The following is a 15,129-nucleotide window of genomic DNA, read 5'->3' on the forward strand; positions in this document are numbered from 1 at the left end:
ATCATCCAGCCGTCGAAAAGCCCGTGGGCCTCTCCTGTAGTCCTGGTGAAGAAAAAGGACCTAACCCTACGCTTCTGCGTCGATTATCGTCGACTGAACAAGATGACGAAGAAGCATGTGTACCCCCTTCCACGGATAGACGACGCGTTGGATCGGCTCTGCAACGCTAAATACTTCTCGTCGATGAACCTCAAGTCTGGCTACTGGCAAATAGAAGTCGACGAGAGAGATCGCCAAAAGACCGCCTTCATCACGCCAGACGGCCTCTACGAGTTCAAGGTCATGCTATTCGGACTGTGCTCTCCGCCTGCAAAGTTTCAGCGCGTCATGGAAACGGTGTTAGCAGGAATGAAGTGGCAGACGTGTCTTGTTTACTTGGATGACGTCATCGTCTTCGCCACAAATTTCGACGATCACCTTAGGCGGCTTGCGACAGTGCTAGAGGCCATCAAGTCATCAGGGCTCACTCTGAAGCCGGAAAGGTGCCTCTTCGCTTGCGATGAGCATTTGTTCCTAGGCCACGTCATCAGCAAATCGGGAGTGCGCCCGACCCACAGAAGACAGCTGCCATCGCAAAGTTCCCGCACCGAGCCGACAAGAAGGCAGTGCGCAGATTCCTTGGCATGTGTGCCTACTATAGGCGCTTTGTCAAGGACTTTTCACGCATCGCGGAGCCGCTAACACATCTAACCAAATGTGATGTCGAGTTCAAGTGGGAAACGCTGCAGGCCAAGGCATTTCAAGAACTCAAACGACGCTTGCAGTCGCCGCCGGTACTTCCACACTTCGACGAGGACGCGATACCGAAATCCTCACTGACACGAGTAGCCGAGTCCTCGGTGCCGTCCTAGTCCAGAGGAAAGAAGGACTTGAACGGGTGATATCGTATGCTAGCCGGTCGCTGTCAAAAGCGGAAAGCAATTATTCTAGGACTGAAAAGGAATGCCTCGCCATCATTTGGGCTACAGCTAAATTCCGCCCTCCCCTATATGGCAGGCCATGCAAAGTCGTCAGCGACCATCACGCGTTGTGTTGGCTAGCTAACTTAAAGGACCCTTCAGGACGGCTGGCGCGGTGGAGCCGCAGACTGCAAGAATATGACGTCACGGTAATATACAAGTCTGGAAGAAAACACTCCGACGCCGACTGCTTATCACGCGCCCCCATCAATCCCCCGCCGCAAGACGACAAAGACGACGACGCCTTCCTTGGGATAATAAGCGCGGAAGACTTCACTAAAGAGCAATGAGCAGACCTGGAGCTAAAAGCCTCGTCGAGTATTTGGAAGGGAACACCGACGTTGTCCCTAGGGCATTTAAGCGCGGGTGTCTTCGTTCCCGCTACAAAACAACCTGCTCGCGTGAAGGAGAACCTCTCACCAGCCCGCGCCAGCTACCTTCTTGTTGTTCCGTCGGCGCTGCGTCCAGAAGTACTGCACGCCCTGCATGACGATCCGACCGCTGGGCACCTCGGTTTCTCCCGGACGCTATCGAGGATACAAGAACGGTATTACTGGCCGCGCCTAACCGCCGATGTCCCCCGTTACGTCAAGACATGTCGAGACTGCCAACGATGCAAGGCACCACCGACAAGGCCAGCGGGATTACTGCAGCCGATCAACCCTCCTTACCGACCTTTTCAGCAGATCGGGCTGGACTTGTTAGCACCGTTTCCGACATCAACTACCGGAAATAAGTGTATTGTCATGGCGACGGACTATCTCACCCGCTTAGCTGAAACTAAAGCTCTACCGAAAGGCAGCGCAGCCGAAGTGGCGAAATTTTTTATCGAGAACATCCTGTTGCGACATGGTGCCCCAGAAGTCCTCATCACCGACAGAGGAACGGCTTTTACAGCAGAGCTCACCCAAGCCATTCTGCAGTACAGCCAGACAAGCCATAGGACAACTGCCTACCATCCGCAGACGAATGGTCTCACGGAGCGCCTGAACAAGACCCTCGCCGACATGCTAGCAATGTACGTCGACGTCGAGCACAAGACGTGGGACGTGGTCCTGCCGTATTTAACCTTCGCTTACAACACGGCGGTGCAAGAAACAACAGAGATCATGCCGTTTAAACTGGTTTACGGCAGGAAGCCGACGACGACGCTCGACGCCATGCTGCCCCACGTCACTGACGAAGAGAATGTTGACGTCGCTAGCTATCTCCAGCGCACCGAAGAAGCCCGACAGCTCGCCCGCCTGCGGATCAAGAACCAACAGAGGACTGACAGCCGACACTACAACCTCCGACGACGCTTTGTCGAGTACCAGCCTGGCGACCGTGTTTGGGTTTGGACACCGATACGCCGACGAGGACTGAGTGAGAAACTATTGCGCCGCTGTTTCGGACCCTACAAGGCCACTCGAGGTATTGGCGCACTGGACTATCAGGTCGTGCCAGACGAAATTTCGCATTCACAGCCACGCCGTGCACGATCTGAAGTGGTCCACGTGGTGCGTCTGAAACCCTTTTACGGACGCTGACAAACTTCCTTATTTGTTTTCTTTACTACGGGTGTTTTTCTTTATTACTTTCGTTTGTATGCAGCATCATGCTTTTTAAGAGGGGGGTAATGACACGAGTACGTATCTTTATCGGGCGACCACGTTTCGCCGCCTAACAAATGTTATCTCACAGCGCGGGACGCGCCTGCATGTATCCGAAGTTTCCGGAAAGTTATCGATGCTTTTATCCGCTGTCTGTTGTCGCCGAACTTTATGTTATCTGATTTCATCGCCTGACGCGAATGGTGTAGAACTTTGTGGAAGGCACGCGGGTCCCAACTATTAGTCTGGAACATTCGACGATTGATGTATAAAAGCCGACGCGCTTGACCCGTTGATCAGATTTCCGACGATCGCCGACCGTGTTCGCCGCTATCGTTGTGCTATAAGTGTAGCCTGTTTTTGAGGGCACAGGTTCGCCCAATAAAAGTTTGTTTTGTATTTCATCGTATTGCTGCTTTCTTCACCGTCACTACCACGCGACAATACGCAGGAGGCATTTCGCGTGCATTAAGATTGCAAATATTACGCTGTCTGCGCAAACTATATATATTTAGTAAAATTGTAGCCCAAATTGACAATCATTCCGTTAATAATTTGGCTGAAGTGTTTATTTGCCTGAAACCATAATATTTTCTGAAACAACCGTGAAACATTCACAATTTCTCTCAACAAGTTCAACAACCTTCCTACCTTACCTGATAGTTTGCTATGTGACGAAATTAAGAAATTCGCAGGTGCACGTTGGAATCTGTTGGCGCATGACAGCCGTAATTGCTGATCGTGGCCTTAAAATAGGCTCATGGTGATGATGTACACTTCTCCATATTTATGCTACTAAATAATATTGAAAGTATGTCCATTTCTCCTAATGAATTACACTCTGCTTCAAACCATTGTTACAGATAAGGTTCCGCTTTGCATACCTTGCCAAGGCTGCTGGGAAAACCGATCTTGATAGGTCCACGACATGCGTTATCTTCAATATCGTTTCCAAAAGATAACATGGGCATTTTCTCCAATATTGTAGCCGCTGTAATAAAGTACATATAATTTACTGTCAATTCCAGAAACATGCACACTGCCCCATTCAAAAACATATTGACCTTGGTAGGTCGTTAACGTATATACCTATCTAGACGCAATAGGTGTAGAAATATTCTTTATTCATAGACGGTGATATAAAAATTAAATATTTTAATATTCGAACCTTCAGTTGTAAGCTACTGGAAAGCGACTCTCGTGCAGTGATTTGCAGTATACGCTTACACACCTCACAGGGTAGTTTTATCTCTTCAAAAAGCCCTGCCTCACGGTAGGTGAACGCTACAAACATCCTAACTGCACACTCCTACTAATTTAGATTGTACTTTCTTGACTAGTTCAAAAGCTCAAAAAAAGAAAGACTCATTGCTCTTCCACTCGGTGAACAAGCATGACCTGTGTATATGGGCTGCTTAATGCAGAACTGCAACTCCAACACGGGTCGGCCCGGCATTACACTATCTTCGGTATCGACCCACCTATGTGGATTTCTTAACACCTGCTTCACCGCCCTCCCCCCCCCCCCCCGCCGCGAGTCGGCCAGCCATTGCACTATCTTCGGGATCGGTCCACCTACGGGGAGTTCTTAACAGCTGCTGCACCTTCGCTGTGGATCTACTCGACATTGCACTATGTTCGGGATCGGCCCACATATGGGGAGTACTTAAGGCCTGTTTAACCTCCGCCGCGGTTTGGCCCGCCACTGCACTATCTTCGGGATCGGTCCACCTACGGGGAGTTCTTTACACCTGCTTCATCTCCGCTGCGGGTCGGCCCGGCATTGCACTAACTTTGGTATTGGCCTACATATGGGGAGTTTTTTTTCTACACACGCACACGATCCTTGGCGAACTAGCCATTAACAGCTTCGCTTTAAAAAAAAATATAAGATAAACATTAGCGTGCGCGCATGCCTGTGCGTGCGTGTGTTGGTGTGGGCACACGTGGGTGATAGGTATCAACGTTTTGCATTTCGCGGTGTTCTACTTTGCGTATTACAAAGCTTACGACGTCACAGCTCTCCCGATATGGTTCTATAAATGCAGCTGGCAGTGAAAGTTACTATATTTCTCGCCACCGAGGTTTTCCATGCGAACTAGGGGTAAAACCTTCTCGGCTAGGGTGCATTCACAGACAAAGACCAAATCCAATGGTTTTGCAGCATACTCTGCTCTATACTTTAAACATTTGCACTGACCATCCAAAATACAGTTGATCTACTTATTTCCTCAGCAATGCTATTGAGCAGTACCTATGAGCAACAGGGCTGCACGGTTAAAGCTGTTCGAAAACAAATCAGAATCGTTGCAGCGTTTCAGTGAGAATGTAGCCGCCACGTCAATCAACACTTGATAAATGAGAATATATTGTTCTCACAAGGAAAGTATTTCATCATTTCAGCGAACTTCTGCCTTAGATGTCCTTAATGGCACTGAAACAAACTAGCTGACTATCAGCTAGTGCAGCGTCCCCACTGTAATTTGTAAAAGTCTAACATGCGCACATGTTTTACTGTATCTTGCATAAAAACAAAAACAAATGTGATCCGTCGCGCAGTTCTATGCTAGAAAAAAATACCTTACCAGGTGGCAGAACTTTCTTCAGAATGGCGACAAGGATATCTCGCACGCTTTTCAGCGCGTTCATTGGAGTTAAGTTTTCGAAGACACCAAATACGGTACACTGAAAAAGATATGACAAACACACCGACACCTACGTTATCTCCTTCAGGCAGCTTTGAATATGTATTTGTCTGCTAACATTCCGGTAAGATAAGCTAACTCAAACAGATTAATTCCAATATAGACATTGACCTGAACGTGATGTAGCCATAAGAACTTTGCTGTAGGCAAACCGACGCAGTAGAAAACATCGCCAAACACGTCTGTGTCGCTCTTGTGGGCCTCACGACGGGTGCGCTATACAAGCGTCTTTTTAATATCGCGTACCAAGAAATGAAATGTACAACCTTTGTAGACAAAACTGCGCGCCTCACTAGCAAAAAATTTCCAGCTTGCACAAGAACGACATTTTACCATACCGGAATACAGAAACACCTCCTTCGATTGGATTACAGAATTAATTTGCTTGTCAAAACTTTTATTCCGTAGTTTTATCAGTGTGATATTTACTGAGGCAATATAATAGAGGGCGCGACGTGGGAATAGATCGACATGGTAGGTAAGGCATACTTACGTTTACTAATAACAGCACGCCCTCAATAAGCGTCTATAAAAAAAAAGATGACATCTGAGAAGCAAAATCACATATGGACTTTCAAATATGAGAAATAAAGCACTATAATACATTTGTTTGCTGCGTCCGAAATTTTAACGCTGGCCTGTTCCCGTGTTTTATGCAAAGCATTCAAGCTAACGCAAACAATCAAATAGGCTACAAGACGCGAACCCGGCACCAAAGGACTTCTGTCAGCGGAAGTAGTCGGCAAAGAGGAACATTTTTCCTTTGTTTTATTGAAACAACCATGCTGAAGTAAAATTATTTCACCTATTTGCTAATATTATAAAATGGCGCAACATCATATGTCTCTATTGCTTAGCATTCAACAATATCTCGAACAGTTTTCTTTCCGCTAGATTTTTCTTAGTTATTTCACATAACTCACATAATTTCACATAACGAACTGTAGCAAGTAAAGGAATGACATCCGCCCAAAATCGACAAGGCATCACCGTAGCAGCTGTTTGCTAAGAGCAATCTTAATTCCTATTGCATGTCCTAACCTCTAAGCCAGTCAACACGCTTCACACGCCTGTTTCCTTTTAGCATCAGTCAACAATTACAACAACGTCTTGCCACCTACACGGTCACCAGAAATTAACGAGTATACAAGTGAGTAGTTTTGAACGGCCACTGTGAGCCCTTCAAAGCTCTCACTACCCTCTGCAGAATGTGGTTTTCACTTCCTCTTGCTATATTTCCCGTATTTTACACCATAGATTTTAAGTATACGTATTCAAATTTTGGGACTTGGCCCCTTTAGTCACGAATTACGATCGGCTGTTGATAAATGTGTTAAATTTACGTATTTTACGCCAAGGTGCAGGAGACTTCATAGAAAGCAAGTTTAGGCGCGATAATCACTCTTTGCAATTTATTTTTACCCATCATATTTACATAGTAATTAAATATTCGTTTATTGTACAGTTAGTCATGCTACGTTTCTTTGTTAAAAAATTAAATCACCCGCTCGAATTGCACGCACAGGTTAATTTTTTTGTGCGCGCATAACAACGAGGGGAAAAAAATGCGCAATTACTACCTATACACCCCACTTGAAACGGCCCATCAGACGCGGTAGTGCCTTCACCCAAGCGGTCGTCTGATGCGATACATTACACTCAGAAGTGAAATGGAGAAATGGGTGTATTTTAGAAAAGGAGAATGTTCAGTTTACTCAAAGCTCATTGTTCATTGTCTATGCCTTGCAACCACTGCACAGTAATAGCAAAAATAAGCCGCGTCCAGGTTCCATATTACGTTTCAAATGCACTACGTGATTACAAGGTACACCGTAATGGGGAAATCGGCATTCATTTTGACTGCCAGTTCAACATGCACATGAATTGTTGTGTATACTACCGCGTCTTCTCGTCTAAAAGTCGCACCTTTATTATCAAAGACGCAACTCCTGCTTTTTGCGGCCTATGAATAAAACAATGGTATATAGTACGCACCTATTTTAGCTCCGTCGGCATGATTGTACGTGATTAGGTACGCTTGTCTACATATCGCGTGTCTACGCACTGGAAGAAGGTGATCCAACTTGGCCCGACACGATCACCGGATTACTGCCGCGGCCTACGCGACGTTCTCAGCATCTTGAAGCACGTCGCGTTGACTCTGCGGTTCGACATCCACACTCCGAAAACGCGAATAGCATAGGAAAAACGATCGCATTATGCGTCGCGCCTGAGACGCAAACAAAAGCGAAGTGTTGACCGGAAGTCGGAAATATCTCAATAAATGCTCGACTGCTGAGACATCTCGCGCGGGCGGCTCCTGATGACGATGACCAAGTAATTTTTGCTATATTTTGACGGGTCGATGATTTAATAGCCACCCTCAAAGGTCAGCTAAACGGCTACAAGGAAACGGGCATACAAGCAGCAAAATCGGACAAGAGCGAAAAAGCCTACCGTTTTAACAACTAAGCGAAACAACGTCGGCTGTAAGCTATCGAATATGACGTTTAAAAACGTTGAACAATTTGCCATTCCGACTAGCACCATTAGACCAGATACACTCAAAGTGGGTAATGATCTCGGCAAGCTATCTAATTAAACACAACAAAAGGGCTGCTCTCAGTTGCAGAAGCATTCTGAAGATATAACTCCATGCATCCCGTCCCCGTAACTGTTTTTAGACATCATGCCTGCGTTAGCTGGCATGCCCTGCACACCAAGACGTTTATTCGAAGTACATTATTATACTATTTTGTGACATTTATTGTGTGGACAGTCTCCCGTTAGTAGTATACACTGGAGAGGGTGATATAAACTCAGCTTTACTTTCTAAACGAAACACATTATTATAATATACTACTATATTTTCGCTACAATAAGGACTCATTCTCAAGTGCGCCGACCCTAACCTTTAAAACCATTCTGAGACTCCATACAGGGTATTTTTCCAGCCATATTTAATAAACGAAAGCGCATTGACATCTCTATTGGAAAAACTTAAGTGAAGCATGAGGAAAGGAAGAGAACAAAGGAAGAACTGGCAGGTAAATATATGCATGTCCTTTATGAACACTACATAATTTGACTAGCTCTGATTCGCTGGTGTTCAGAGCTTTGAGTGGGCTGTTGGTAATATTGGAACATCGTTTGATAGTATTGGTGGTGATGATGACATTGCTACAGGCGGGGTTAGCTTAAATGTGTGAGTGCTATCAAATGAATATACCATGAATTTCTCCTCTTCGAACAAGTAATAAAGATTTATTCAAAATACTTCTGGAATAAGAACGCTACAGGGACCAAATATCTAAGCGGCCAATTCATATACGTCTCAGTTTCTGAATGATACTCATCATGAAATATCATAACGTGCGTACCAACTTTGCCAAGTTCGTAGGAGATATGCAGGTGATTTGTAAACTACACACGTGGAGGAAACTAACGTTCTGTTCACGTAGTTAGAAGTGGTGCTGTTATGCCGGCAAGAATATTGCATAGCAGACTATGCGTTTCGACGTTACCCACTGTAAATGATGGAAGTAAAGTATCTTTTTTTCCACAGCTCTGGGAAATATATTTTCGTTCTTTACACACAATTAATGCAAATATTCGGGAATTTAAAGGATAATACTTACATTTTCTCCAGTACACAAGTTGAGATTGTCTTTAAGGCACTGAAAGGCAAATAAAAAAATCATGTTTCTTTGTTTCTTTGCTTGTTTGTTTGTTTTATGTTCAGACTCAGTAGTGGAACAATAACCTACGTGGGAACTCCACATTACCGTGTCGTTTAAATGATATAGTATTTTTTGTAAAATAGATAGCATATCATTCAACAATACTTTTCCTTGTTATATGTAGTGGGAGACATGAGCATAAACTGCTGACATCTCGACATCTTCTCTAGACAAAAGCAGAAATGGTGTACACACACAGAAACAAGCTCAATTGAGGGTTTCGGGAACTTCTAAATGTTACGGTTACGCCAACAATTATGCGTTTTTTGTTTGAATGCACTATGAATGCTTTGTTAAGATTGAAAAGCGTATTAGGCACTCACGTAGTGGCATCTTGATTATGGCCAACAAACAAGCAACGCCTGTGATTCTGGGGTTCGATATAGCACGCCAGGGGATGCACTGCATTGACGTTTATTCCGTCTATGGGAATGCGTGTCATGAAAATATTGGGGCTGACATTATTTTCCCCACAGCAAGGTGTTTCTGCGACAACACATCGTGACCTATTTTCGATGCCGACCGTCATATCGTGCTCATTGAGTGTAATTGTATTTTGCACGCGTCTGCGAATCAATATCTGAATATCATAACGCGAGAAAATTAACTCAGAAATTTCATTTCAATTAGTATTCCTTGTCTTCCGCCAGTGAAGGCTAGCTGGTTGGTTGGTTGACAAACGTTATCGATCTGCTGCAAGGCGCGCGTTAGCGCGCAGCGAGCGACCCCCACGTCGGGACCGCTAGGCCAAGCCTGTCGGCTGCTCCGTGGACTTGCTCGGCGACCCAGAGATGGTCGGCTAGGAGTGGGTTGGGGGGGGGGACGACTCCCAACTGGCCGGGGCAGTATAGGGGTTAGTGTACGTTGCCTTGAACTCCCAGAGCATGTGCGCTAGCGTGGCTAAGTCCCAGCATGCAGGGTAAGCGCCGTTAGGAAATACCTCGGGAAAAATCGTGTGCAGGGGGCTGAGATTAGGGTACGTCTCCGTCTGCAGTAGTCTGAGCGTTAGAGCCTGAGGCGTATAAAGCTTGCGGTGAGGGGTTGGGTACACTCTTCGCGCGAGGTAAACATGCTTGGTAATTTTGTTGTACGTGTAGGGCGCGTCCCTGTTCTCCGCAACCTCGTTGTTGCCGAGCCATTGCCGGAACCGGCGCGGTCGGTTAGGGTACGCGCGGCCTCGTGCGCAGAGTCGTTGAGGTTGGGGATCAGCACCCTCGACCTGTCCAACGTGAGTGGTGCTTAATACCGTCGCCGCCGTCTCTCCGGAGCACGCGCAGAGCTTGCTCGGAGACGATGCCACTCGCGAAAGCTGTGATTGCCGACCTCGAGTCGCTGTAGATGACAGCTTTTTCACCGTCGAGCATGGCCATTCCGATGGCCGCTTGCTCGGCAATCGCTCTGTCGTCGGTGCGGACCGATGCGCAGTTGGTGACTTGCTGTTTGAGGTTGGTGTTGTAAAGAAATAAGACTAATGTAACCCTGACAGCTCAATGTCAGGTAAACCTGACTGCTTTGACCAGCTCAATATGGGGCTGTTAAACTGGGTGAATATTTCTCTCCAGAACCTCTAATTGTCTCCAAAAAATATCATGATGCTACGATTCTCTAATTCGTAAGAAGCCATCATAGAAAAAACAATATGTAATTCCGTATAACGTTCCTTATACACTGTCATCTAGTAGGAGGGCGATAAAGCTCTCTATAATGATGTACATAATTACTAGTCTCAACAGCACAGACGAAGGACCCTTCGACTTAGTTGTTCGCACTGTGTTACATATAAATCAGTGCTAACTTGCTCAATTCACTCTTTCCTAGAATATACAGAATTCCCATGGCGTATATGGACGCGTCTATACATGCTACTCAGCAAACGGAAGTGGATTGAGTATTGAAACGTTCTAGGAGGAGGAGGGCAAAAAAGGGATTCAAAAACCTATGATCACGGTCTAAGCAAGTGAGACAAAGATAAAGGTATTGATGTAAACGGGCTATCATTTTGTGTGTAGTTAAGTATGACCACAAGTTCGTGACATACCCGCACACGCCGAATCTTCCGCTTACAATACACATATAAAGGACTCTAGAAAAATAAACAAGCGTCAAATATAGGAAGGTTTTCGGTGGTATAACATGGCTGTTTCCCAGTAGTCTTTGGTGAGTATGTTCACTGTCATATTTGCTCATTGATGCTTCTTGAGAACTTATCTAGTATGCTAAATTTACTGTGAACAAGGACCCGTGTCTTTTGTGAACATTTCATGCATCGGGAAACCAGTCTGAACGGCATCGACTCTTCCCTGCACCTGTCAACGGTCACTGGTTTCGTCAACGCGTACGTAAGAGTTTCCAACGGACGGCGACGAACAAGGGAGAATCAAAAGATTACTTACCTCAACAGCTTACAGATGACTAACGTTAACTTGTGACCGAGATAATTTTCCGAACAGTTACAGAAACATCAGTAGGGCGCATCAATACATATTGCACATAATATAATTGCAGTATCAGCGGCACTTGGAAAGTCACTGAAGCGAAACAATACCATATGGCGCTATGTCCTACACCAAACCTTAAAGGTTTCTAATGCACTACTCTGGGAGCATGAGTTGAAAGTCCGAACTTATTGTCACCTCCCCAAGGCATATAGTTGGAGCAGTTTTCGACAGCCCTGAAGAAGTCACCAAGTTACGAGTTAATAGGACGCTTCTGATTTGTTTATGCGATACATGCAATAACTATAATTGATTTCAGCGCGGCCGTGCCTCCGTCACTTTAAAAGCAACTTTACATTACCATATTTGTTTATTTGAAATGTCAAAATGAAGAATAAACTGTCATGCTTACAAAACAGCAAACCAGTCAATTGTTTTAATGTGAAATTCGGTGATGATATGAATTATGCTACAAATAATAGCAGAAATAAACCAAGCACCAGATCCTGCAGGCAGTATTGGTCAGAACATATCATCTTGCGGGAAAATGATGGATTTTACGTGATCTTGCCCTTAAGGTTGGCCATTTGGCTTCAAACGCCCAGGGCATTTAAATATCAATCAGTTATCGCAAAATTATTCTAGGCAAATGATCATTTACCTCTAATGCAGACAGTCGTTCAATTCTTGAATAAAATTTATTTAAAACAATTATCATACTCCATTGTTAGTATTTCTGTACATTGGATGTCTTGCTGCCGCAGAACGCATGCCTAAAATATCAAAGCTTTTAAACGTGTGAGATTGCAATACAGAAATTTTGGGAGCGCAATACATTTGACCGTAGATGCCGACGCATTTGAGTGAGCTGAGTTCGTGCGTAGATTGTGCATGTTTAGTGCAAAAAAGAAAAACAGTAATGCTTTTCAACATGTTGAAGTATGATCCAAAAACAAGTGAGAACGTTGACATCGTGCAGGAAACGTTGGAGCATAAATACATTGGAGCAGCATTGAATGCATCTGGGGTGGCGAGTTGCAATAAAAGTATGAATGAACACTATGAAAAGTTGTCGATTTTACGCAGGAGTGTTCCGCTAAGTTTTGGATTCGGACCGTATGCTTTTATTGTCGGCGATTTCCGCACTATAAAGGTAAAACAAAGACGCTTTGCAGCCCCGGGCAACAACCCTATTCTAAACGGACCCTCAAACATCTCTTTTCATCCTGCAAGTAAATTATGAACCCGTTGACTAACCCTAAATGTCTCCAAACACATTGTAATTGTAATTACAAATTGTGAGCGTTTGTGTGCAGGATAGGAATATGACGACGCGTGTACGAATGAACTACTGGAATAAGTGCTTTAACGTGGGTTCGTACAGGCTAATATAACATGCTATTAGAAGACATGTTCCCCAGCTCGAAAAGGTGGCCCTGAATTGTTGACACTCACTTCACGAGGGCAATGAGGACACACCTTGCAATAGAGAACAATCAAGTGCCAAATTGTTGTGTGAAGATGTCTGTTTTCCCAATGTTGCCGAACTTGGGCCACTAGCCATTATATCGAAGCCAAGCCGAAGCAAGGAAATCGCACGTTTCTTGAGCCCCACACTGCAATAAATGTCGCCAGCACCTCGTCCGGCTTATTTGATTATATTTAAAGGTGTGCTGGGAGTACAAACAGGTCCTTGTCTAGACTCATTCGGCGTGATTCGTCTAGTAGGACGAGATTAAAATGACCACATTGCAGCGTAAGGAATCTCTGCGATGAAATTTGTTCTTTTTACCTTTTCTATGCCCAAAATATTCGGAATGGTGACCTCTATGCAGTTGTCGTTTGAGTCAGGACTCGTTTCAGAACCACCCGTCGTCATGTTCGTGGTGCTGTCCCCAGTTGGCGCTGCTTGTGGGATGCTTTCTGCAGGCTCACTCGCAGACCCGTCGTCTGCTGCGCTGTCTGCCTCCGCTGTAAGGTCGTTTGTACAAGGTCGAAAGAATGTAGCAAGCGTACCACAATGGTATGAAATGGACGCATCTGTGAGAGTGCTCTACGAAGCTACATTTTTTCCTATATGATGAACTTAGCGCGCACCTAGTATAGAGTCCGCTGGACGCAAAATGGGCTTAAAGAAAACAATTCTCTCTGGGTTCCAATCCGCTGCGCAATGCGCAGTAAGAAAGTTCACGATATTTAATGGTTTGTTTGCAACACGAACACACGCGGTTTCTCATTTGTATAGTCAATCTAGGTCTGAAAGGTTAACTGTAAGAAGTGGCAGACACTCGGGTAACGCTTCTATTTATTTTTGTTCTGAACCTGCCACTAATCTTTACAAATTACTAGGGTATACTGCGCCCCCCTGAAAACATCGCAGCTCTCTGAATTGTAACTTAGGCATGTATAGTCTGCACGAGATAGCCTTGAAACATGAATAGTACCTAAGTGAGCTTGAGCCGATGTCGTCAAGGATCTGTTGTCGAGTTCATGAAAGAGCTGCCAAGATGTGCGTATTATTATCGCGCTAACTCATCAGAATATCTTGACTGAATGCATATGACAAGTAAAGAAACTGCATTCGTAATTGGAGCTGTGCTCTCAAGGAAATTGTCAGTCTTGTTTGGAATGGGCACAACTTCAATTGGTGTCAGGCAGCGTAAACATGGTAACCTTTGTAGTGTCCTTATAAAGCGTTTTATATGATATCTTATTGCCACGCATTAGTAAATATATCGGCAAAGTAGGGCATGAGAATTTCTCAAGGGCTCACGAAATGAAAACGCACATGACTGAAGTATAAGAACAGAACACAATGAGACATCGGGGACGCATTGCACGCGATGCACTTGTCAATGACTTGTCAAGCAAAACGATATATTGCCACGGCACGTGAAAATTATATGACAGCTGCACGACGCAACGAAGCATCAACATTACTAGTATACGTAGCCATGATCTGAGTGGCGTATCCCGCGTGTGAGCAGCTCTTTTATTCGTTCGTAAGATATTGTCCAGCTTCTTTTTGTGCTAATGGTGAATGTTCACACCAATCTTAGGTGAGGGTACAAAACAAAGAAGAACAAGATTGCTTCGCTCGCACGATTCATGAGAAAATTTTCGCTTCATTCAAATGGGCCATTTAGCTTGATAGAAATGTTGTTTCAAAGTATAAAGCAAAAAATACTATTTACATAATATGACCTATTTCGACGAAAAAATTATCTATGGCAAAAATTTTAAAAAGAATACGTTTCTCATTGGTTCTTTCACAGCTGTTTTTACAGTGTGAAATGCAGCTGGGTTCGTGTTCCGTGAAAGTGCCATAAGTGGTGTTTCGTCATTACGAACGACGCTTTTCTGAGAGGGCTGGCAGTTGTTAGATTCATAGAAGCTTTTAGATGTGGTCCATTTTATGTTTTCTCCTCTATATAATGTCACAGAGTTTTCTTACAAGGATAGCACATTGTTTTATATATCACTATCGAAAGCTATATTTGTATTCTCTTATTGTCCTTCGTCTGAGTCTACGCAGTTCATGTCTCAACTGTTATTTGCTAGTGCAAGGTCATTTACCTACTCCAAGTGGTATTACTATATTGAACAGCGCTTTACAATACCAAGACTCTCATCTTCAAAGTCCGTCCGAAGCGCCTGTACCATTTGCTTTGGTTGAACTTTGTATCATGCAAAAATAC

General features: G+C 44.6%; 1 protein-coding gene across 1 annotated transcript in view; it reads right to left on the reverse strand.

Moving 5' to 3' along the window:
* Nucleotides 1–15,129, reverse strand: part of LOC142591418 (uncharacterized) — a 35,416-nt gene that overhangs the window by 17,992 nt on the left and 2,295 nt on the right. The window contains exons 2-6 of the mRNA XM_075703745.1: nt 13,224–13,402; nt 8,895–8,933; nt 5,750–5,782; nt 5,137–5,236; nt 3,436–3,542 (exon numbers count right to left, since the gene is read on the reverse strand). Of these exons, the coding sequence (XP_075559860.1) occupies nt 3,436–3,542; nt 5,137–5,236; nt 5,750–5,782; nt 8,895–8,933; nt 13,224–13,402 (458 nt within the window). The remainder of the gene's footprint in view (nt 1–3,435; nt 3,543–5,136; nt 5,237–5,749; nt 5,783–8,894; nt 8,934–13,223; nt 13,403–15,129) is intronic.

The sequence above is a fragment of the Dermacentor variabilis genome, chromosome 8 (assembly GCF_050947875.1).
Source record: "Dermacentor variabilis isolate Ectoservices chromosome 8, ASM5094787v1, whole genome shotgun sequence".
Lineage (NCBI taxonomy): Eukaryota > Metazoa > Arthropoda > Arachnida > Ixodida > Ixodidae > Dermacentor > Dermacentor variabilis.